General features: G+C 41.9%; 1 protein-coding gene across 7 annotated transcripts in view; it reads right to left on the bottom strand.

The window, feature by feature from the left end:
* The window catches only part of TMTC1 (transmembrane O-mannosyltransferase targeting cadherins 1), a 136,274-nt gene that overhangs the window by 64,942 nt on the left and 44,974 nt on the right, over positions 1–26,358 (bottom strand). For all 7 annotated transcript variants that reach the window (XM_085569002.1, XM_031507960.3, XM_085569003.1 and 4 more), the window contains 3 exons: positions 18,824–18,905; positions 17,778–17,881; positions 7,002–7,191 (listed from right to left, as the gene is read on the bottom strand). In XM_085569002.1, the coding sequence (XP_085425128.1) occupies positions 7,002–7,191; positions 17,778–17,881; positions 18,824–18,905 (376 nt within the window). The remainder of the gene's footprint in view (positions 1–7,001; positions 7,192–17,777; positions 17,882–18,823; positions 18,906–26,358) is intronic.

Genomic DNA, 26,358 nt, shown 5'->3' with positions numbered 1-26,358 from the left:
TCACCAGCAGAAATCTGGAAGGGCCACACACATCCTTAGCTACTGTGACCAAACAGGAGGGCACTGTGGAGCTGTGGTTATTTCACTCTGCTGCTTGTGCCACTGCTTCCAAGTGAATGATGCCAACAGTAGTGTGTCAACAGATGGTCTGAAAAACTCAAGCATTTGGTAAGCAAAAGGTAACTTACAAGCTTCAAAACTGGTTCAGACACCTGTCTTAATCAGCTTGCTCCTAGAAAAAGAGCCACAAATTCTGTAATCACTACACTTTATTAGGAGTTTTCTTTTCTCATCTCATTAAAAAAATAAATTAAAAATCAGCATCTTCAGTAGCACCAGCTACTTGAATGCCAGGCTTAGTAACTTGCTCATTTCCTAAAATAACTAAATTTTTCTTGGTGATCATCTAGTTTTGATAGAAATAGCCATGGATTTCTAATGCTATTTTGACAATCACTGCTGACTGCTTATTAACTACCTGATATACTGATGCTATTTCAAGTATATGGCAAAAACAGAAACTACTTTCCAGTTCATCAGCAGCAGCACCTCTTCAGGAACTGGTGCACATGCAAACATATACCAGAAACTGAAACATACAGTCAGAATCTGAAACCAAAACCCTAGAAAGGAGCACTGGCTTCCTCACATAGGGTTATCTGAAGAGAAATCTTCAGCACACATCTCAGACCACCCTAACAAGATCATTCCCTCTCTGTTTCCAGAAGGAAGGAAGTCCTGGTCTGTACCAGGCAAAACAGCATGGTTTTCAAAAATGCTGAAAATGCCTATAAACTTTACCTGAATGAGAATTGTGGGTGCTCAACATCTCTGGAAATCTGATTTTCATTTATGGAATTAAAGCAGAAAGCAGTCCTTTCCATTCCCATAACATTCCATATTTTATATTAGCATCTTACAGTAAAATTTTGATATCTGCTATTTTCTTTTTCCCTGTAAAAGTTAGCTACCCATCCATTCAGCTGTGTGTTTATGGTCTTTCTCACCCAGGTTTCTGAAATTCCCTTAAGATACAAACTCATTTTCCCAATCCTTAATCTCTGCAACCTCTAATTCCACTTGACAAGCCAATTTGAGCAGGATGAAGAAGCACACAAATCTTTGAAAGAGAAGTGGAATGTTCCAAAAGGAAATAGGAAAATCAACAAATTGCTCCAGGAATTAGAATAACCCTTTTCACCTTGTGGTTGCTTTTCCCTCTTCCCTTTCATTCTGTGACTGTGGGCTGCCTGACTAGGTGGGGAAAACAAAAAAACCAAAACAGGTAAAATTCAATGCACAGATTTGCAGTACATAAAAGCACAATCTTTGGAAAAGCAACTCGGTTCATGGTGAATTTGCTCTTGAGAATGTAACATGGAACAAGAAGAGCCTAACAAAAAAAAAAATAAATCCCACACAATAGCTTAGCACCCCAGTGTTTAGCTAAGGCCAAGTAGCCACAACAAACGATCATTACCTCTCCCAGCTGTAATTTTTTTGCTCCTCATTTCACCTGCACTCTCCTGCTCACCTCTACTACTGTGCCATTTCAAAACCTTTCAGCTCTGAGTAGGCCTTGAGATACTAACTCAAATCAGAAGAAGAAAATGGCAAAATAAAAGGAGTAATTCAGCCTTAATATGCTGAAAATGGCAGACCTACCTGCCCCCGTGATAATTACCTACACCACGCTGCTGCAGGCAGTGAGAGCCCATTTGGTAAGATGCTGAATATATTCACAGTGAGCCAAATCAGAACTACTTCAAGCTGTGGTTATATTTACTCAGAGTATCACGCTCCAAACCTGTTATTTTCAAACATCTACCGAGCAAAAGAAAATCCGATGCACAAGGTATTTTGACAGTTCTTGCGGTTGCTTTTTTAATCCAAAGCAGCAGTCACACACAGACTAAGGCAGCTTTTCCCTTTAGCTTGAGTCTGTCAGATGGCACAGCAGCTCCCTGGGAAGGCTTCCCTGCTCCTCCCAGCCCCACCAGGGACCCGCACGCAGCTGATGCGGCTGCAGCACTCGACAGAGCAGAAACGCGGCCAGCGAGCTCGGGGTGCCTGCAAGGGGCTCCCCCCTTCCTCCAGATTTCTCTGAACAGAGACTTTCTGGCTTATTGCTCCCTCCCTGCAGCAAACATTAACAACAGAAGCAGCACAGAAAAAACTCACTGCAAAGGATTAAGAACATCAGTCCTGACCTTCCCTCTATGTGGAAGGAATTCAAGTGGCCCTCAGGAAAATGAAAGCAGGATTTATTTTAAATGGACCTTTTATGGAAATGACTGTGGTTTCCAGCTCGTCAGATAGACTCCATCAATAAATAGCCTTATTCACCTTGCTGTGCCTTTGAAGCAGGTATTGTTCTGGAAGTGTTGTGGCATATAAATTTTCCTAGGCATACTTTCTAACTATGCTGGTACTGCTGTAGAATATTATAAAAGGCAATTGTTCCCCAGAAAGGTCCATAAGCTGTGATTTATTAATGAAATGCCAAACCTGGGAAACAAGGCAAAGGTCTCATGAGTGCAGGGTAAAGTAAACAGCATGACAAAATACACATAATGAGTGCTAGCAAAAACAACATAAACATGCACACAAAGAGAAGATGTAAATGCATTCCTCTCCTGGATGGTACTGAATGTTGTCAGCCAAGAAATTTAGTCTGAAAGTCACTGAAGAATATGCTCAGATGCTATCCATACATATAATCTACCAAATAAATGGCAATATGATGCCAATTACAGCACAAAATAAAGTCATCACAATATGGTATAAAATGCCCTGTCTTGGCTGAGAAGCACCATGCACGGGAATTCTAAGAGGCAGCAACTTTTAAAATTAGATATGAAATTTAAAAAAGCCAACTGTAGCACATGAAAGATCAGGATTATACATATGTCAGTCACATGCCATGAATATAACCTGAAAACCATCACAATTTCCTGTACCATATGTAGCCACCTCACACAGAACAGCCAAGCACATTCTTTAAAAAACTTACACAGCACACTAGATGTATTCTTTTTTTAATTGATGTGAAATGTTAGTAGCATTCCTTCCTCGGACATGAGCAAACTGCTGCACATCATTATATTCTCCAGCTGAATGAGCAGAAGGTGCTCTGAAGCACCAGAAGGTACCTTTACAATGCTGGTCAGGAGTACAAATGTGTGAGGACCGTCAGTATGAGGTGCAATACACTCCCCCAAGTTGCCTAAGTGCAAAAGCCACTACTTCAAGTTAGTTTTCCAGATCACCCCGCTGAATTAGCCCATTACACACATGAGTTTTCCCACTATCAGCCCTCAGGTACCACAGAGAAAATGGAATCCTATCCATCATGCTCTGTACACATACATTCACAGCTAAAACTACGGGGCAATCTGCTAATTAGGCAGCGACCTAAAAATGCCACGCAGAGTGGCGCTTCCAACATCTGAAGGGTCTTCCTTTCATGCTCACTGAATTATTATGACATGTCAAAGAAATAATTGTTGTCTGAGTGATAATGCCAAGAACTCTCCTCCCTCCAGTTCACCAGGTGCTCCCTGTATGTTCCAGCAAAGAAAGGCAGTGCCATGGGCCCTTGGGCACCCCAGTGGCCTTCTGAAGCACCAGATTATTTTTCTGACCTTGTGACTGGCATGCTTGACATCCACTGAGAGAATGCCTCATCCATTTCCTGGTACCTTTGTAATCCATCCAGAAGTCACACCACATCCATTCCTCATAGCCAAGGCTATCCTTGACAATGAACAATAAAAAAATGTCATCCTGTTTTCTCAACTATTAAAATTTCTCCACGATGCAGGCATTTTCAATAGAACCCCCAGCCTTTGTCACATCCCCAGCACACTGCTTGAAGTCTGTGTGAAGATGTGCACTGCAAAGAGTTGAGCAGAACGAGTCCTACTTGGGGAGGAGAAACAACCCAGAGAATGGAAGTTATACACAGTTAACAAAGCCATTTTTTTTAAGTGACCTCCCCATTAAGTAAAGAGGCAGACAACAGTGAAGATGTACAAGAAGGATGAGAAAGGAGGTTTCTCTCTCCAAAAAAACTGGAGAGCTGCCTTCTCTTGTTTCTGCAGCTTTCATCACTAAATCCCCATCTAGTAACAGACAATTCCAAGGAAAGCACCCATGGGTAAAACAACGTTCACAAAATGAAACAAGAATGCTTCGTGCCTTAGATGTCCTTTATCAGCACCACACATACATGCCCAACAGAGTTATTACCCTAATCACAAACATCGACAAATTATCCCTGTTTAAAATTCAACAACAAAAGCAGAAATCCAATCCATGCACTCTCCAATTACAGTCCACACAAAACATTCTGTGAGTCTCTTGTGAATTTGTGTTGTGGATACACACACATCACCTCCTGCCACTGAAAATCAGTTCAATGTTCACTGGACCAATGTCTTCACTGCTGCCAAAACAATTTCTAGCATTTCTATTCTCTATGCTGCAGAAAGGAAAGCCATGGTGCCACTGCGAATGAATATGAGGTTTTGTTCTCTCTTACTCCTGCACACCTACACTCTAAAGAGAGAGGCACATAGACAGCATGCCTGTTCACTCTACAATCAGTCCTTAGGAAATTGCAAGCTACCTCTTCCAGGTTAGACCTTGCAATGAAAAAGGAGAGAAAAATGGCTGCTAAGACTGTTCTGTTCACTTTAAAAAGAAAGCAGAACATCTTACACTTTACAAAATGTCAGTGAGAAATGAGAAATCAACTGATATACCTTGTGCTGCCTCTAAGCTGTAAAACACTGAGTAATAGCTTGTCCAGGCCTTGACTGAAGGATGGTCCTTCCTGGGGGAAGCAATGCCCAAAAAAAGGCCACTGCTACTGCATTTAGGAAGATGCTTTCCTAAGACCCTAATACAATGAATTGTGCCTTCAGTTCTTGTGCCCTGAACTTCCCTCTTCCTGTTATAAAAGGGATTGTTTGAAGTCAAATGGCATCATTTATTTCCAGGAAAAGTGCTGCTTCCTGTTTGCTTTCCTCGATAATTCATACTACTCAGCCCAATACAAACATCTTCATACCACTGAATGGCAGTACCACAATTCAGAGACTGTGGAAGTTCTTAAAATAAAACAGCAAACAGCTTCAGAAATGTAGAATTTCTTGAAAAGCAAAATATTTCCAATTATACTTCTAATTATATACATACATATGCGCCATCTCTCAAAGTATTCAAGGCCAGGTTGGATGGGGTTCTGAGCCACCTGGTCTAGTGCAAGGTGTCCCTGGCCATGGCAGGGAGATTGGAACTGGATGGTCTTTAAGGTCCCTTCCATGCAAACCCCTCTGTGATTCAATACCAAGGGCTGAGGGAAACACGTCCAGGTTGATCCACAGGAACCATCACCAGGTCCCATGCTCACCGTAGGTTTGTTGGAGACTGCAAGTGCTAATGAGAGCACGTGTTCAAGATGTTTCTAGTTGTACTGGATTAGATGCAAAAGCAGATCACTACAGATCCAATTCATTCAGTGTTTGAGGTTTTCAAGGATAATCACAAAGGAATCTTTATGATGAACTTCAAAGCATCTAGTAAGTGCCCAAAGAGCAAAATTCATGTTGTTTTAACATTAACAGTGGTCAAGAGCAAAACTGAACTTCTCACAAAAAAAATACAACTTGAAGTTTCAAATCAAATGGTGGTATTCATAAATCCAGATTGAATTGGGGTTTTTTTAAAAGTAATAAAAATATGATTAAATATTTTTAAAGAAAACCAACAATATTAATCCTACATATAGTTCTGACAGCAGGAGAAGTAATAAAAAGCAAACACAATTTCAATGAATGTGGAATAAGATTTTTCAGAAGTCTTCAGTACTGGGCTAATGAGAATTTTATCATTAACTTTCCTGAGAACAGGATTATGCCTAATACAAACAGTTCTGAATATCTCTAGCAGTGAGTAATGAAGGCAGAATGAATACAAGATGATGTACAACCTGCAGGTAGAAGTGGTGAATACCTAATAGGGTGTTTTCCCATACTTCCCATACAGCATCTGTGAATGTATTCTCGAAATTAGTAACCCTGCAGTCTCAAACTGTTTTGGTTCATTTTCTGTCTCTTATCAGGAGCACAAGGAAGACTGTCAGGGTAGACTGAAAATGTACATGACCTGCACGCTTTAGCATGACACAGGTATTAAAAACCTGACACCCTTCAACTATGCTTTTCAGCCATACATACATTTAAGGAAGAGAAACTTTTGTACTATTTCCAAAGTGACTACTGACACCTCTCCTTCCACAACTCACCTGAAAGAGAAACAGCTGGTAACTCCCTATGATCCACAAAAAAGACCCTTCCATGGAAGTGTGTGTATCTGACTTCTGACAAGGCTTATACAACCTCACTTTCATTTATTCAATATGATTAATGGTACTTCTGAAATGCTGAATTGGGAAGTATGGCTTACCAACTGTATCATTTACACTAAAGAACAATTTCCGGGTCATTTCCAATTTCCCACATTCCATTACTCTGCTGAAAAAGAATCTCCTCATTGAGATATGTCCAGTGTTTAGGTTTTAGAAACATAGCAAAAGTGCAAATAGAAGAATCGATTTTATTTTCAAAAGGCTCAGCAGATGACAGTTCCCAGTCCTGTTTGAAGTAAGTGACAAAAAGCTTAATGACTATGGGAGAGGCAGAGATGCTTAACAACTTCAGTGGGGTTTGGATCATTAACAATAATTGAATGCAGGAGTCCGGGCCAAGTTCTGCCCTCAAATCAGACCAATTAAAGACTGAGACATTCAGCTAGAGAGACATTTTCATCAGTTGAGCTTGCCTGCATTAGTTATTACTGGAATGATTTTTCACCTCACTCCAATGCATTCCAGAGGAAAATATGTGCTTACCAACCATTTCATCTGAAGACCCGGAAACAAAATATTTTTAAATTTATTTTCTTTTTATGTTGTGTTGCATGGCTCTTGGTGTTACCTTGAATGCAGCAATGCAGTGTAGGCTGAGTAATGTCATCACCAGCACCAGGAACACCGTGGCTAAGTTCCTCACATCCCAGATGGACTCGACCAAAGGAATGCTGCCCACCTGCCAGTCGTAGCACAGCGTGATCGGTGCCAGCAGCAGCCACGCATTGAAGGCCAGAAGGTAGGAATAGGTTAAAAACCTGCAAATGAAAACAAGTAACGCAATACATGGAATGACTGCCAGCACAGGAAACATCTTCCGTTGGCATTTACCACATACCACACGGGAGGAGGAAGCAACAAAAAGCAACTAATCAACAACACTGCACCAACAGGCAGCACCACACCTCTCTGTCAACAGAGATGCTACATAGGTGAGGGCACCTGAAGAAATAACATAAAATCAGTAGTATTTACCTGGTTTCTAGGCACCAGTCTTTGGAAAACTAACAGAACTTCAAGTCCCATTTGAATGTTAGATTTTTTAAGTGACTTTCTGCCAGTTTAAACAATAAATTAATAACTAAAAAAACAGGTACATACATATATATTGAATTTTACACACTTCACTGCATCACTGCTGCAATACAAAATATCCCTATAGCTGGGTTTAACTTACAATTTAGGATTTCTTCTATCTGCACAACATGGAGAACTTAAAGTCAGACCCTTCTCTCTTTTCTCTTTGCAAATCAAGGAACAGAGAGAAAATACAGAAGAAAGGAAGGGCAGAGTGATTCTTAGCTGAACCCATTGCAGTTTCTTAGGGCTAGGGCCAGATTGCATGAAATGTGCCACAGAAGTGATGGGGAAGTAGGGATTTCAAATTGTTGTAATCCTCAATAACTGTTATTCTCACCAGAGAGGAAATTAATGTGGAATGGAAATGGGGAGCATGCTGCCCTCTTGGAAGTATGCAGGGTTTTCAAAGGACTGAGAAAGAACAGCATGTGTGCCACTGGGTTGAGGAAAACAAGAAAAAAAACCAAATCAAACTAACATCCCTCTCTGCCCCAGGCTTTTGCTTCTTGGCATCTACTTGCCAAAAAGTGCATCAAAGTTGAAATAGTTTTAAGTACAAGAGACTGCAGATTGTTTATTCCAGTAATCGTGAAGTCAACCAAGTAAAATTGTGACAGCCTTCTAAGAGACAGCAAATGGAACAGTCCATATCGTACACAGCACTGAAAATGGCAAATACTCAAAAAAAGGAAAAAATTGCATCCTATCCTGCATAGGATTTCTTCCATCTGAGCCTGCTTCAGCAGCTGTTGCCACCCAGTTGCCATGGTACCTTGCAGGTTTATTAAAATGGTAACAAAGGACAGCAGAAATGTCAAGGCATGTAGACAGAGGATTGTCTCACTTGCCACTTACAAACATGGCCCTTTGTGGTCAAATTGCAGCTCCCTACAACAGCACTGACAACATTAGATTTGTGGCAGAATGATAAGACACTGAAGCTAAGTATGACTCCAGGCAGGAAGCTCCCAGATGGGTGTTGGGCCCTAAATTCCTGTGAAAACATATTTAAATAACTACAAAGTGAGGATATCAGTTTCTCTTCTCATTCAAAAAACAAATGTCTCCAGCAGCACAGTGACCCAAAAGCAAGGAGGCTTACTGAGCTGGAATGTTTCATTGTAAACAGTCACAGAGGCACATCCTCATTTTCCCACACATCTTTCCAAACTCCCAATTCTGATAAGTGGAATATTCCCACATTTTTAAGGTTTTCAGCCATTTGATACACTTCTCTTCCATCCCCTGCACTTTCCTCACCTTCCCCACCCTGAGGTACTAAACAAAAGGGAAAGAAAGAAGATCCATCTTCTCTTAACAGAGGCAGTGATTAAAAAGCCAATTCCTATTTAAGAGAACATCCCTCAAAAATATAACCTAATTTTGCTCAAACGATTCTTAAAATTTTGATTGTTGGTTCTTTCTAAAGAAACAAATGTGTTTTCTAGTCACCAACCCTTCTGGCACACATTACAGAGAAACACAGCAATACAAAATCTTGTGAGACTTAATCACACCAAGTCACTCACTTGTGACATTATGTGTGGCCTGACCCACCTCTGCTCAGCCACAATAAAATAGACTTCTCCATCACCCTCAACACATCAGCTCAGAAAAGGCTGCCAGTATTTATTTACAGCTACTTACTTCACAGCCAAACTGAGATTAATTTCTGGTTTTGTTATTAAAACAAAAGAATGTCTATTTAGACAAATCTGAATAATGTCATGGTATATGATGTCGTTACTACAAGTATGTATATTTGACAGGATTTCCAGAAGCACTGAGTTGGTTTTGCACTTGATGCTTTAGGAGAATCCAGTTTTTGGAGGGAGTGTCCTTTTATCCCCTGGCATATTAACATTTTCAAAAAACATCACAATATTCATAGAAGTTTGTATGCAAACCACAACACACATCAGAAAACCCTCCCCTGCTTACTCAGACTGGGCTGCTGGGTGGGAAGGAACAAGATGACATTTGGGATCTTTGCAAACTGCAGCATTGCAGTTAAGGACAGACTAGTTGCATTTCTGCATCTTTACTGATAAGGCAGGAGCTGATAGATCCTTACACAGCACAGAGTAAATAAACAGTTTGCTGCCATAACAAATTGAGTCCACCTAATTTCAGAGTTACTCAGAGTAGCCAGATCAGTGTGAGTTAATGCATTTCTGCTGGAAAGGTAGGACAATCTGCTGTTGAAGATGGGAAAAGAATTGCAGGCCACTGACTGATCAGGACAGGTTTTAAACAAGTGCCTATTTTCAAGTGCTTGTGAGGGTTCAGTCTTCCTTGGGAGCCACGTGCACAGCTTGTTGCCAGAGGCAGCTCCTAAAGGAAAACAATTGCTCCCGTTCTGCTATGGCAATAATTAGTCTTTAAATACTCTCCTCCAACAGCAGTGAAACATTTTAAAGCCTGTGACAACCATCACCACCTGTGTACAGTCAGTTCACTGGCCTCTGCAGACACCCTCCTGGAGAACCCTTGGCCACATCTCTTGGCTGAGCCCGAGCTCCCTCTCTGAACGTGACTTCAGCTGTCACAGCAACCGAGATCCATGCAGGCACTGCCTGACTTTTGGAGGCATTTGTAAGCAGCAACAAAGCCTTCAGCAGGCTCTGAGTCAAGTAAAAGTTTGGATATGCCTTCAGCATTGGTAACCTGTCCCCGAACATGATGGATGGCTGTATAAAATAAAGTACTTATAAACGATCGCTATTCCGTGTACTAGGAACAGAAAAATAACAAGATGCTAATAATAGTTACTGACAATCCAGTGCTGCTTTTTATTATGGCTCTCAAAAGCATATGATAGTCCTTCACAGAAATGTGGCTCTCATATCACAAGCCTAAGGAGAAAGCTGAACACGGGAGAAAGTTTGGAAGAAACCTCTTACCAAAGCTGGCACCTCAAGGAACTAATTTGCAAATTTTGAAAAGACTTGAAGATTCTGAAATCACTCCAGGAGCTAATTACATTTCAGCAGCCTACCTGAAAATGGCAACAAGAGTATTTTCTTATAATTAGTTGACTGAGTGAATTACATTTTAAATTAATGATCTTCTTGATATTGTTTCTGGTGTCTGCTGGAATTCCAAGGGAGAAAAATCCTGCCTGTAGCATCTCCCACTCTCTCATTTAATCCTGTGAAAATCAGAGTATTACTGGTGAGGTGACTGGAAGATTCTGCCTCTTAACTGGCAAACAGTTTTCCCCCAAGCCAGGTAACAGCATTTGCATTGCAGCAATTTTTTTATTTGCAAATTCAACATGGAAATCCACGTTTCAGTGGGTATCAAGTGTTCTTTTCAATTCTGATCATCTCTGGCATGCTCAGAAAAACACAGTTCCTCCTGTAGGTAGCCAGCGTTGTCATGACAATCCAGTTTGTTTAGTTTTAATTTTTTTAGTTTCAATGTTCTATTGCATGCTTTGAGATAAATACAGGATGACTCATATCTAGAACTTGTTGCAGAAAACAACTATCTGAACTGATTGTTTCTGCTGCAAAAATGAATGCAAAGGCTACCACTCAAAGCCATAACAATATGACAGGAAAATACTTGAGTAATTGTCTGTTACTCATTGCTATACTAGAGACCAATGAGCTTGGAAAAGCCTTCATCTCAGCTTTGCCAAACCCAGGCAGTCAGAGCACAAGGAATGACAGACTAGGTAAAAAAACAAGATTTATAGAAATTTATGAGGTGTTTCCTGTCATTTCTGATTTCGGAGCAGTTTAAGCTTTCTCCCCACAGTACCCAGGGACTGAGATTATAGATTTCTTTCTAAAACTGTGCTACAAGAGTGATCACAAAGTTCTGACCACAAAGCTCTATCCCACCAAAGCTGCATGGAAAAGTGGGAGCCAGTAATCCTTACTTTTCTATTTTTTGAGCATACTGTGCTGCAACCTACCAGCCACCCAGCTCTGAGCCAACCCATCCCATTCCTGGCAGACAACCCTACCCACAAAGGCCCAGCAGGGTACCCACCTGCAAGTGAAACATCTCCCAGCACTGGGGATTTTAGCAAAGTAAAGGCAAAACATTCTCCTGGTTGGGAAAAAATGGACCTATCTAGAAGGCAGGTAAATAAGTGCACTTAATTAGTACTTGGGGAAAAAAGAAGGGGAGGATCTTTCTTTTTTTGGGGAAAAAGGTGGGGATCTTAAACAGAAGTAGGAATACCATTTTTGCCCTTTCAGAAGTCACAGAACCTGTGGTTTTGCTCTTCTCACACTACCTGCACACGGCCAGGCACTCGGGGAGGTTTCAGTTCACTACAAAGGTAAGAAGAGCTTTTTTATTAGGGAAAAGAGCTTCTCATTTGTATTAACAGCTGAACTGATTTCAGCTCAAGGCTCTCTTCATCCTCTTACAAAGCCCTAAACCCAAGTGTGTTTGACAAGTCAGTTCACAATAATGCCCTCCCCTAGGACACATGTGGCTGCAATTATAACCAGGTGGTGGTATTTTGGATATTGCCTTGAAACTGTAATATTTACACTCCCCCTAGGGAACTCCCAGTCCAGTCATACCTTCCCACATGAGTTTATTTTTCTGCTCTGTATATTTTTCTGCTCAGCCTAAACATATTCTTTTCAGCCTTAGAAGAAAAAAATTCCCACTCTGTCTATCCAGCTCGTTCAGAGATAGTGGAGTAAACAACACAAACAAGCAGCAGACAGACAAATTCCATTTAACCTCCAAATGCAAGTATTAGACGGAAAATACTAGAAAAGTATCTGTGTCTTCCCTTTCATCAAACCTCTTGCATTTAGAGAAAAGAGCTGCCAAGCAGTAGAGGGACAAGAGTAGGAAAGACACCTAGGGATAAACAGAGAGCTGCAGCTTGCTGAATAGCAAGGTAACTCCTCTGGAAGGTGGGCTTGTGTGCACCCCGGACATGGGGAAAAGCAGAGATGTTGTCTTCTATAGCTACACAGCCTGAAGAGCTTTACTCTGGTTAATGGCTCTCTCTCAGTTGTTTCAACTCTGTGGCTAAGAATCTGAAAAATACTGAATTCTCTAGAATACTTTGAAAGAGGCTATGAGTTTCCAGTGAAATCCAAGCCTCCTGTCAGAATCCCAGTGCTGGAAAACCTGGGATTGAGTTTGCAGTGTTTTCCCTCTGCAAACCCCTGTGTGCTGTGGGTGAGGACATCCCTTATGAGCACACCTGACCCTCAGCTCCTCAATGACAGCAGCATGTTCCAGAGTCGTGCAGCCCAAACTCATCAGCAGTGCCCAGCAGTGGGCAACTGCTTCAGAAGAGGATCACTGAGGCAGCAGTAGATGGAGGGTTCTGTGGACAGCCACTGAGATCCTCAAGAAATTAAAAAACAGACCTCATAAACCCACTGGAATACTGTTTCTGAAAATGGCTCATTGTATCCCAGAACATTACCCACCCAATGCTGGTGGGAGCCAAAGGGACCTTCTGGGCACGCTGCTTTGTCTCAGAGACTGGCCACTCTCTACCCCTTCTGTGTGGAAGTATTTTGGAAAGCAAAATACATGGCCTGTAGGAGTCAATATGCTCTGCTTTGGCTGCAGCCTCTCTGCTCCAGACTCTGCAGACTCTGGCAGGGAAGCCTTGCTGTGTCACCAGCACTTGCAGCGAGCACCACGGCCATGAAATGCCTGCCAAATCCCAGAGCAGCACTACCAGGGTCTGCTCATCACACCAAGAACACCTGGATGAGAGAGATGCTGAAATCCTTCCTGTGGCTCTGGGAGTGCCACCCTCTCTGCAGGGTGGCCTTTCCTTTGGAGCACCATTTTCCAGCCAGGCCTTCCCCCAACTCCCAACACCTACAGGAATAAAGACTAGAGCTTACACTTAATGTGTGGCCCCTGGGTAGGCATGAGAGGAATTTTCACCAACACTGCTGTTCTCCCTTTTGTTAGAAGTGATCCCTGACTGCTGGATGCCTGCAGATATTACACATAGGGCTGAACTTAAACACCTTTGAGAACACAACAGAAAGCACTGACAAACCAGGCAGAACTTCACCACCCAGGCAGCGTGTGCAAGCCTGGCCGATTAAGAGCTGATATATCACAGGGGTCTGTTTTAATGCTATTTTCTAGCCTAAGGTCCATGAAAACACCATATCAAAGTAGTTGCTACACTTGACTTCTATTTCCTTGGCAGAATGGGCTGGCACAGGGACCCATTTTCCCAGCACAGGTCCATGGTTTGCCTCTCGGTAGTTCATTCCCTTTGAAGTTACAACTGGGATGATTAAATAAATGCATTGCTCAGAAAACAGTCATAAATCTCTGTGAAAAGGATTATGTGCCAGTTTTTATGTATAAGCACTTCTCCAGCTTTCTGCAGCACTGAATTCTCATTTACCTGATTGAAACAGCAAAGCAATACAGAAAGCCAGCTTACAGAGAGAGCAGTTCAACCACAGGACAATGTTATCTCAAGGCAGCCCAAGTAGAAGTGCATTAACTATTTAAGGAAGCACCACAAATAACCTGCTTCATGCCCAGGGTGATCAGCCACCAGAGATCACAAGGCAAATGCCAACAGAAATTAATATAACTTGACTCCCAAAGACATAGTTTTTTTTAAAAAACAGGCTTTTAAATAGAAATTACATGTAAGATTTAATCTGTTTGACACAGCTTGAGATGTGCTACACAATGATTTTTTTCCCTTGTCTTGCCACAGTACTGGTAATAAAATCTGCTTATCCAGAGGCCTCCTACTTCTTTCCCCTCAAGAAGGGTAGAAGAAAAAAACACTGTGCAAAATGTCTGAAGCATGCCAGTCCTCCACTCAACACCCTCCTAACTCTGGAGCTGCACTTTTGGTACATTGTTTATATAAAACTGGGTAGCCCTCAAAACCTTTCTAGCTGTATTCTCCCTCAAATTCTGTCTGATACAAGCAAGAATGTTCAAACAGAGGTTTGGGATTGGTTTTTTTATCTCAAATATTGCCTACCCATAGCAGATTTTGAGATCAAAGTCTGTGTTCTTTAAGGTAAGGCCACTGGAGACAGTAATCCTGCAGTGCACAACAGCCTGGATAGACAGGCTTTCATGGCAGGGCTTAGGAATAGCAGGATTCCCAACACTTTAATTTCTGCCTCCACTGAGAAAGGCAATGACAGACACATCTCATCTTCTCAGACCACCTTTGCCAAGGAACACTTTGAAGGCCATGGAAATGTGACTCTCATTTATGCCACTAAGCTTTGAGGTATTTGGGAATATCTCATGTAATTTTAACAACAGTAATTTAGTGATCTTGCTGAACAGATTACTGTTTTTAAAGACTGAAAAACTGTCATTATTTCAGCATATTATCCCCTTCAATTGTTAAATAAATCATTATCTGTCTACTTTAATTTATACATTTGTGTTGTCCAAGATTGGAGACAAGTTACATAGAACACGTAGGCATTTTCTAGGGCCAAAGTGAGCCACATCAAAGGTCCATCCAGCAGTGACCAGAAGTCCATGCCAAGTAAAGCATATAAGATGATCATTTTCCCCCAGTTCCTAGCTGGGGAGTTGGATGTGGTCTCTGCATATTTAGTAGCCTGGATTTCTTATTTCAACTTGACAAATCTCTCTTTGAGCCTGCATAAATGTTCAGCACACTCCTGGTGTCTTGCAGGAAGAAGCTCCCAGCTCAGCTACCTGTTGCATGTCACTTCCTTGGCTTGCTTGGAACCTGCCTCCTCTTAGATCCCTTTGATCCACCCAAAGTTCTACATTCTACATGCTCCCCTCCTCCCCACAGTCATGGATGCACAGACCTCTCACACCCCCAGTCCTGTGCTGTATCAGCTCTAAGGGGTCACAGATTCTGACCTCACAAGTCACTGCTACTTCATCCCCCTAAGTGACACCTACCCCTAATGGTGGCACCAATAAACACTGCCAAAGCTTCAGTGCTCCCTTGGGTTCATCTTGTGTTAGCCCAGACCCAGCTCCAGATCTAACTTCATGGATTTCACAAAGGTTTGCCACTGTTTTTCTTTTTTATTCCACTGTTATCAGCCTTCCTTCTAGTCCTACAGAGCTGGCCAAGTCTCAGAATAATTTTCAACTCTCTTGAAAAGCATAACATTTACCCTGGCGAGACATGCACAAAAACCACATTTCCAGCTCAAATAAAGACAACTCTTTGAAAACAGAAAACACTCATTTGTGACCCTAAATAATCTTCAGAGTTACAAAACAACTTGCCCACAGCCTGAGACTAACCCTTGCTTCAACTACAATAACAATGTTACTAATCACTTCAAGAGCACTACCCAAAACTGATCTTTCTTTTAGTTTCTGGTCTCAACGCCAAACTCAGCTCTTCCACTGCCTTCTTCCCAACTCAACCCAACTTGCAGTTAACATTTTGCTGTATCCTAATTACTGCCTTCAAAACCTCATTAAAAGCTTCCCACACCAGCTCTTCACATGCTGCTGCTACTGTAGCTGTCCACAGCTGAGGAACACACCCTGCTTAGGAGCTTCTCTGAAGCTGGACCATCAACACAAACTGCAGCCCTCCTCTGGACTCATTCCAACAGGTCCATGTATTTACTGTGCTAAGTACCCCAGAGCTGGATGCAGTGTGCCAGGAGGGGCCTCACAAGAGCAGAGAGAAGGGCAGAACCATTTTCCTAGACTTTCCTGGAAACCACACCTTATGCCACTTGAACCTTGCCAGCTCCACCTGAGATGCAAGTCCTGCACTTGGGATGACTGGCACAATGCCAGTTGGGCAGCAATAGCTTCAGCTTTGGTCACAGCAAGATAAAGTCACAAATGAGAGTTACAGCTTGAGTCTGACAGAGGAGGAAGGAAAAGGTTTGTTGCCAATACAAGGGTCAGAGGGTGCATTGTGGGCTGTCAGTTCAAAGATGGTCACTGGGTCTCGGTGTACCTGCAGGACTGGCACTGACACCTGCTGAAGGCATGGGTTTCCCGAATAGAGGATAAAGACTTCTGGGTAAATTGGCTAAAATGAGGATTAAGATCAAGCTCAGTAGAAATGGAAGAACAGGGATAATTAAAGGGTTTTAGAATCCCTTCAGAACAGTAATACTGCTTTTTACTGGAATAGATTTCCTTAATTAGCTTTGGAGTAGGTAGGTGTTACTGTACTGCAGGTGAAGCCAGGTCTGCTGCTGGGGCCAAGGAAGGACCTCAGCCAACAGCACTCTGACTTGTTTTTCCTAAGGCTGTTAATAAAATCCACAGTGCCAGTGGTAAAAATAGTCACTGTTTCATACCCTGAGAATGACTTGGCTTTTGGGTTTAGAAAACCCTCCTCTGTCATTACAAGAGGCAAAGAGACAAACACGCAAAAGAACACATGCAGCACAGAAGAGGTAACTGAAATTAGGCCAGGATCATTTGTGACCTGGTGACCCTATCTCAACATAAACATATCAAAAAGGGACAGCAGCAAATCCTTCATGCTGTGCTGCACTGAGTCTGATATTAGTAACTCCACTAGAAACAAACACGTCAGAGCTTTCCAACTAAGACAATGTGCTTCCTGGAAGCACTTTTAGCATTGATGGTAATAGGAGCTGTTGCCACGTTATCATAAAGGTTCCCCAAATGAGATCCTGTCCAATTCTGAGCAGATGTTGAATAAGAATTGTTCGATCTTAACCTGTGTCTCAGCTGCAATTTCACTAGTGGAATCAGGAGCCAGCAAGGCCAGAACTGACACATAGGAAGACTGCTCCCATTTTCATTTGAGACATCAAGAAATTCCTCCAGAAGTCTCCAAAGTGTCTTTCAGTAGTTAAACAGAGCAAACACTCGTGGTGCATCCACATTCACTGCTCAGTCACTGATATTACACCAAGAAGCATGGTCACCCCCTTTTTATACAAACTTCAGTTGAAACCAAAACTCTGCATGCTTCCATCCTATATCTCAGGAGCAGCCAGTTTTAAGATTTAGGATTATGCCTTAGTTACTGGGCTTTCCAGTCCTGTGCTCAGGCAACTAAAGTATATTCTTTGGGCTTTGCATAAAAATAAGCACACATTTCTCAGTAAGAAAGCGCCTGTAATACAACCCTGCAGGACCTGCAATGTGCTTTGGGGCTCAAACAGTTCTGTTGCTTTCTATTCCAGACAGAGCAATACCAAGAATTAAGTTACAGCAACACAACAAGTCTTTTTCATTGTCATCTGCAAACAATTTTAGTGTAGGAAAATGTAACAACAAGACCACACTTTTGAAAACTTTTGCTTGACTGCTGTCATCATACCTTGTCAGTAAATACGGTGAGAATGAGGCTGGATTGTCCTGCTCTGAAAACATTGGCATGGAACCTCCCATTATCCAGAGGCGGAAATACAACACGAGGATCACCTTCAAAGAAGAACACCTCAGTTAGCAATGCACTACTAAGAAGAGCTCAGGCCTCCAGCAAATGTTTGGCTGGCATAGCTCTCCATGCTGTGCAAAGCGAGTCAGCTTGGTAGTTTAGCCAAAATTCAAGTTTGCCACCCTACACAGGGGACAAACCTGCCAACCCTCAGCACAGAGCATGCTGTGACTTTGTGTGTCCCTCTTCTGTGTCTGCATTACTGACACACTCAGTACCCACCACAAGGGCAGCATTCTCCAGGACAAATCTGTCACTCTGCTGCAGTGTAGACTGCAGGATTTTGCTACTGACCTCTGCCTAAAAGCAGAGGGGAAAATCATGGGCGATGTTTTAGAAGTCCTTATCACTTATCCAAGCTGGTGTAGGTGCAAGGACAAGCTCCACTGGTGCTTCTCATGCTGCACAATCCTAATTGCTGGAAGGATTTCTGCAAGCTGCCACTTCTTCACCTTTCTGGTAACCACTTGTCAAAGGACAAGCAAGGGGATCTGGCTCCTGGAGCAGCACAGGGAGCTGCACACCCAGAGCATTCCCATGGAAGTGCTTGTTTTCTCCTCTGCAACATGTTGAGTCCTGTGTGGAGCACATTGAGCAGTTTTTCTTACGACTCTTACCTGCACTGGCATTAACAGCATGTCACTGACAAGGCAGACCAGTGCCACAGAGTCCCATGTATTTAGGGCAGGAAATACCTGCAGATGATTACATGGTTGCAAGGGCAACCACTGTCAATCAAAAGGTTTGAAGTGGAAACACAGTAATATTCTTGTTTCTGCACAGCTGAAGTTTTCTAGACTAATTCCCAAGTCTAACTTTGTATTAAGATCTACTACCTGAGATTTCTGAGTCTTTTGGGATACTACTATGCATTGTTATTCTCATCAAATACACAAAAATATATGGTAAAGTCTATTCATACTTACGTAGCTTATCACCAAAGCAGCTCTCTTCAAAAAAGGCCTTGCAGTATACAAGAAATTCTGGTTGTTATTTGCAGTCAGGTAGCTGAAATACAAGGAAACAAATGTTTGTTGAAGTACTTTGGAACACTAACTCATTTTTCAAATGGAGACAAATGTGTACATTGATTTAACCACCCTAAATGCAATAATAATGACATCACTCCTGCTCTTCAAAGGTCTTTCCACATAAGTAAAATATTGTCCAAGTAATGCACACTATAATACATTGAATTTTTGCCACCAAAATCTGGTTTTGGTGTTTGTTGGTTTGGTTTTTGTTTGTTTGTTTTTAAATCTTCAATTAACCCCTTAATCCTCAGAAAAATCCCAGGTGTGTCTCAGTGAGATTGCTGTCTCCAGACTCCCAGAAGACTACATGGAGACATATTTTTTAAAGGTCACCCAAACAGGAATTCAATTTTGGACCATTATTAAAATGCAAAAACTCATTGTTCTCAACTCTCTGCTCAGTCTCTAGAGAAGAAAATATCTAGCAGAACTGATTCTAAGCATTTTTGGGAGCATATTCCGCACACTTAAGTTTCATCACAAGTCTGCTGACAAAGTGCTATGATAATTAACTGCACAGAGACACACACATGGCATACTGTTGTAGCAATGTTCACAACATTCCTGTTTCTCAATGAGTAAAATGAAATTGTATTTGGAGGCAAAACTATACTATATTTTAATATAAAGTAAAAGCACTTGCCAAAGTCTAAGGAACTTTCTTAATATAACAAATAGTGCCATATCCATGGCATTAATTTCATGATAAATCTGTTTCTATTGAACCTTACAGATGCTCCATCATGGTAATAAAGCAATGACAAAAAGAAATACAGAAGAGACAACAGGAATATTTTAAGCATATAGTAGGTAAAAAACTATTGAAAAAAATGACAACTTATTTTAAGAAGTTATAAATCAAGTCAACAAAATAAATTCAGAAGGAAAACCTTTGCAGGTTCTTCTGTATAACACACAGTCAGTATCAGGATACTCTGTTTAAATGATTTACAAAAACTGCAGTTTGTATTGCAACACCTTCAAGCAAGCTACCTTTCCAAGCATGAAATCTTCATATGTTTTTCCTGTAAACATGGAGCACATAAAACACATCTTATTTCCTCTCCGAATTCCTTAAGACAGTCTATCACCTGATTGCTTCCACCCTTCAAATCTTTGAAAAAACAAGACTGAAGCACTCCCTAATGCAGCCAAGAGTCTTTAATACCTGGGGTTTTGTTCAAATTTTCTATAGTAAGAATTTTGCAAGCCTGGTCACCATGGCGAGATGAAGAAAAGATTACACTGAAGAAAAAAAGCACCAGGGCAAAGCCAGCAAAAACAGAGGCAGCATTTACCAAGATGAAAGAAGTACATCTGGATGTTCTGTACAAAGGAACTGCACTTCAGAAAACTTTCCCTAAGTGCCAAGCCTAAAACTAAGGAACTAAACTACACAGAATAAAGCAAGCCATACAATTTTCAGTCTTTGGAGTCTACTTACTGTGAAATGTTGACATTTAAGCACCAAACCTGACTTAAATGTCAGACTAGTCTACAAGGGCTGAACGCCTCAAAGTGCAAAGTTTCTGGAGTTCCCACTGATTTTAATCAGGCTGCAGCAAGTACAAGGGAGGTAAAACTCAGCCTTCAGCTTTGTCTCCCCATGAAAGGTCAGGTTGGCCTTCGAGTGCTCACCATGGCCCAGCTCCAAAGCCCACCAGAACCAAAGGGAAAGCCTCTCACTGACTTTAACAGCATTTGGACCAAGCCCCAGGCTTTTGTCCCCTGCTGGAACCCTTTATGAAACTCAACCCCCTTGTGATTTGCAGCAGGAAGTGCTTGGTTGCACTTTGCTAATGTGTAGAGGAGAGCCCTCTATTCATCAAACTGTCTCTTTTCAAGAACCTGTTTTCACTCACTTTTACTTTTCACTCTCTGCAACACGTTAGGCAGGAATTTTCCATTACAAACATTTGCTTTAGGTAGAATTATTCTGGGGAAAGATCAACTAGAACAGTTCAGCTCTTTCTCCAAGGCTTCAACTACAGACAGAGGAGCACTTTTATCAGTGTCAAAAAAGTCAGCCAACTTCATCCTTGAGAAGCAGCATCACCTTGCACCAGTGACCCAAAACTTGTGACGTGGCCATCATCTCCAGGCTGTGTGATGCTCTCCTCCAGAAAAGCCACCTGCAGCCAGGTAAACAGTTCAATTAAAAAGTGAAACTTTTCCATTTTGAGAAAGCTGCTGTCCTGATGTCTGGAAACCATTGAACCATGGTTCAATGCTCAGCAAGCCTGCTCTCCACCCACCAGACTGACCTGCAGGAGTGGCATAAATGGACAGGTCACACTCAATGCCTCAAAGTTTTAGAAGAACCATGTGGCTTTCCAGAGCACCTTACTGGACTAGCACTTGTGTCAGGGAAGGTCGCTAGTAAAACATCTCACATCTGGTGCAGGTGGAAGAACACCACACAGTTTGTGCATTAAAACCAAATGAACTGCAAACGTCACCTGGATGAGGAAGTTTGCTAAATGTCAGTGACACACAGCATGGAAAATGCAGTAGCCTTCTACATGTAAAATTGCAACAGCTCTATCCACGGAAAATCTCAGCTTGCAAACATATCTAATGTTACACTGAACTTCACCCTCAGGTAACCTTAAGACCAGCCGAAGCTCTTAATTTTGTCTTTAGCTAGGACAAGCAAAGAAATTACTATTTTAACAGTTAAACTATTTTATACCCCTTTTTAACAGCTGTCTTGTAAAAAGTCATTTACAGGTCACATTTCCACACATTTGCCAACCTCTTCAGGCTGCCAAACAGGCTGCCCTCTATTCATGGGAAGCATTCCCTATCACCTGCTCCACCCCAACCAGCACAACCGTGTGCCAAAACACACATGTGCATTCACTCCCACATGAGAGCGGGTGTGGGACAGAGGGAAAGTGTGCTGATGGAAGCACCACACAGCAGTATGCTACCTCCCAAGTATGTGAACATTTTAAGGTGTGGGTCTTCCAGATCTTCCAAAAAAAATTACAAAATTAAAGGAGAAAACCCAGATCATCAGGTTCCCTAAACAAGTGCAAAAAAAGCCCATTTGGACAGAGGTTCCACTTCCACTCGTGCCAGCTTTCCCGCAAAACAACCCAGCATGTAATTGCCTGCTTGCTCTCTTTTAAAAGCTTTTCAGGAATACTTCCCAAAGCAACCAGAATCACAACAAACATTAAATCTAAGAAAAGCTTAATAAATCAGGGACTTCTCTCGTGCATTTTGAGCAGAGGCCAAGACAGATATTTGGCAGCCCCAGCTTCCTGAATAGCACAGCTCATCCTGGAATCAGTTACATCATCAGGGCACTCCAAGGTTTTATAATTGAAGACAGCAGGGTAGGTGGCCCAGTAAAATTCAATATGGTGCAGTTTATAGGAACATACACTTTGCTGGTACCAGATGGACTCTGGGTTAATCAAAACAAACTTCTCTAAGAAGCAGGCAGCTTTTCTAATTTGCCTGTGCCATTGGAGGCACCTCGAGCTTACACAAGTGTGAGGCAGCTCCTCAGCTGCTGTTCATTGCCATGGCTCTGTGAGCTATTGCAGACCACTATTGGAAACAGGTTTATCCCACACTGCAGCTGACTCAGCTTTGGCACAAAACGTGAGCTTGCTCTGTGCTCTCTTTGAAGGCCTTCTCAAGGGATGCAAATAAACAATTAAGATCTGTGATGGACTCTCCATCAAGAATGTCTAAAAGACCAATGTAAGTATGCAGCAGAACAAGGGTTGATATATCAAGAGATTGTTTTGGCCAGGTCACTTCACTCTGAGAGGATCATTGCTCTTATTTATATTAGGAAACAGATCCAGTTCCCAGCAGCTGCCAGAGTTTTGAACTAGCACTTTCAAACCCCTAATACTACAGGGAGATATTGGAAGGATGAATAAAAAAGCAAGGCTGTTCTCTTATTCCTAATTATTGATAACAATAAGACACCTCTAATCAAGAACATTTTAAAATAGCCCTTAGAGTGGGCTATTTTAAGTGCACATCAAAGCTTTAGGTCATTGATAGATGAACACCTAATCCTACATCAGTTTGACAGACTCCTCTGCTGAGAATAAGCAAGTTTTACAGGAGCCATATTCTGTCTATAGAGGCCACCTTACCTTCCCTGCTTAAACAGGACTTCCTTATCATCTGTCCAGACAGCTACATCTTTTATTGGAGAAAGTATCTTTTCCACCTAGCTCAGCCTATATTCCTCCTTGAGGACAACCCATGAAGAGAAAGTGTGTGTATGCAATATCCAAGGGAAAAAACAAGAATGAAAAATCCATTATGAAGTTAAAAGAACTGAATGAAAAAAAAAAAATCAATATATTCTACCACGTCTGGATATTTAACTTGCTTAAAGTACTTGTCAATTCAGGGAAATAAAATATCAGTCATAGCTGCAGGTTTTGCAAGGGAGAAGAAAAACCCTCCTGCTTCATTCTTTATGAGTAATCCTGACCTTGCCCACAGCATGTGTGTGGCATCCTTGCTCCTTATCTCCCTGGAGAGCCTTAAACCCCAGCTACCACTACCCATGCAGACCTAGATGCATAAACACACAGAAGCAGGAGCAGTTTTACAGGCACTTTTGGGAGCCATGGAGGGGTTTTATGAAAGTCACTAGTGTTTTAACTCATTTTCCCTGATAAAGTCATGTATTCTTTGTGTACATTTTCAATTGTGACTCTATTTGGAATTCTCGCTGTTTATTGGCTTTTTGGGGAAAGCAAGGCCAGGGTATAAACAGCAGAGAAGTTGATCCCACTCGTGGCTTTTCCTTATTCTCTTAGGCAGTACATCATTCTGTGTGGGATGAAAGTAGAGGAAGAAAACTGGGAGGAACAAGGAGAAGAGGAGAGAGAGGCACAGTCAGGGATCAGGAATAGAAAGAGAAAAAAGGAAAGTAGCAAAATGCACTTAACAGATCAAAGATGTGACCAAGAACATGAAAAAGGGTTTCTCCTCATACCAGACATTCCACCCATTCGAGGAGGAGACACGTGGAGGAGGGCTAGCAGGAAAAATAAAACCTAATCAAAGTATGGTCACCAGATCCACCAGATCTCGGGGAAACCAAAGCACCAAGCCTGCAATTTCAAGCTTCCATTGATTTCTGCCATTTTATTTCCTCTGCATCACACACACCTGAGGCATAGGCTCCTTTTTCCCTGTCCTAGCCCTGTGAAGGGTTCCTATAGACATATTTCAAGTAACAGCACTATAAGCAGCACTGATCACAGCTTTGGCTGCTCCCCACATTCAGCTACAAATCCCTATTTACAGCTGCTTGTGCTTCTGAAAAACTTTATTCATTCAGGCTGAAAATTTTCTCTTCCAGGGGTTTATGTTAAGCTGAAACTGTTTTCTTCCTTGGAAGTATCAGGTAAAACAGTTTGGCTTTTCCTGAAATAAACAACTTAAGAGATTTACACATGATGACAAAGTTCTGAAACCACTTTACTGGGAAAACTCAGTCGTTCCAGTTTGGAGCAGGGGTTTGTTGTTTAGTAGAGGGACTGCAGAGTTTTGATTTCCATCACAACTGACTGTTTCTGGGCATGTGACAAGCCATGGGAAAAGATCTCTATTTGCAATGCTCTCTAGAGAACTGTAGCAATTCCCCAGGCTCTCCAGCCCTACCAAACACCTTCTAGAAGGATCAGCATCAGACTCTCCTTGCATTGCTCCTGCAGAGCCATTGAGGTAGGAGACTCTTCTCCTGTAATGCCTGTATCCAGCCTGGAAACCATTTGCTTGGACTGCAGAGGGCTGAAAACACATTTGAAGAAGAGGGTATGTGAGTATGTGTTATAAGGAAGAGAGGGGATAAAAGGACAAGAAAGGAAGGCAGGCACAAAGAGGAAATTAAGGGGGAAAGAGATGAGTCAGGAAAATATATATGGCAATATTCAGATCTTTGCTGCTGTCAAGAGATCCAGTGGCAGTATCCAAAAAATCTGCTACCACTGGAGTTCCAATCACTGGTGTCCCCAGTGAGCACTCAGGAGCTGCCCTGAAGCACAGGAAGCAGGAAAACCCCTGCCTTCCCCAGAGCAGCTCCACTTGCAAAAGCAGCTGTGCTTTCCCTGAACCAGCCTAGCAGGAGCAGATGAACCCAAACCACAGAGGACTCCAAGAGACTGACTGCTGCTTTTGTGGCTGCACAGGGAAGGTCTGGCAGCATGGGAATACAGCCACCCCCAAACTACAGCACCACATCCATGGACCACACTCACTCTGCATGCTCAGGCTTGGGAAAGGGGCTGCTGGCACAGGCAGGGAGCACAAGGTCTGCACGGTATCTAAAACACTCCCTAATCACAAAAAACTATCTCACCTGACAGCTTTTATTGGAAGAAAGGAAGAGGTTATCCTCCTCTCATGCACAAGGCTCAGTTATCCCAAGTGTAAATTATTGAGGTGCCCCTGGGAATCAAGTGTCCCAGTAAAAATTTATAAACGAGCCATAAAAGATGAGGAAGCCTGCTGCCTTGCTTTGATGCTCTCTGTAAAGGGTTTCATGTCACTAAACACACACTGGTCCAGCTAGTTGTTAATTTACAGCAGGAACCATGGTAGTTTTAACATTAAATATGTCCAGTTAGGGAATTAAGGAGCTAACTTCTTGCTGTTGTCTTTGACAAGGATGCCAATAAGCAAACTTTAAAAAGAAAAACAAACCAACAAACAAAAAAAAAAAAAAATTGAGAGAAAGGACACAGAAATCAATGTCTGTGAGATTGTCACTGGTTTTAGTAATGTCCTTTCTACTCCATGCATCAGCCCTAAAAATGAGATAGGCACTGATGAGAAGCATAGGGGTAGGTAAGAACCAGCTGGTCCCAATCCCAAATCTGAAATAACTTTTTAAGGAGTTTAAAACATTTTACTGGTACAGAGTTTGACTTGAGGAAGGAGGGGAAGAAAGAAAACTTTTACAGGCAAAGCTGCTCTCAATCAAGGCAAATGGTCAGTTGTGGATTGTTGGGATTTTTTCTTAAATATCTTTGCTCAACTGAATTATATTTTATAAGTCATCATTTAGGGTCAGGTCATCCCCCAGAGAAACCTTTTGGAAATGCTTGGAGAGGCACATTGTGTTTTACTGTGAGCATTTCTGGTAAATCAAGTAGAAGGGGTAAGTGAAAGTCTGGTTTCAGAAGAGAATATGGGCACAATTTGAAAAGAAATGCAGGGAGAAGATCACCTGAAATGCACTGGGAAATGCAGCCTGAAGAGTACTGCTTTATTTCAAAACCTACTTGTTTGGAATTTTTTTTAATTCCTACATAATTTACTTGTAATCTGAAACTATATAAAAATGACATTTAAATCCATATTTTGCACTTAATTGAGGAGGGGGGAAAAAAATTCAAGCATTCACAATTTGAATCCCTGACTTTGAGATATCAGGA

The sequence above is a fragment of the Lonchura striata genome, chromosome 1A (genome assembly GCF_050655825.1).
Source record: "Lonchura striata isolate lonStrDom1 chromosome 1A, ASM5065582v1, whole genome shotgun sequence".
Taxonomy (NCBI): domain Eukaryota; kingdom Metazoa; phylum Chordata; class Aves; order Passeriformes; family Estrildidae; genus Lonchura; species Lonchura striata.
The sequence above is the reverse complement of the archived record's forward strand: the minus strand, read 5'-3'. Positions and strand labels throughout refer to the sequence as shown.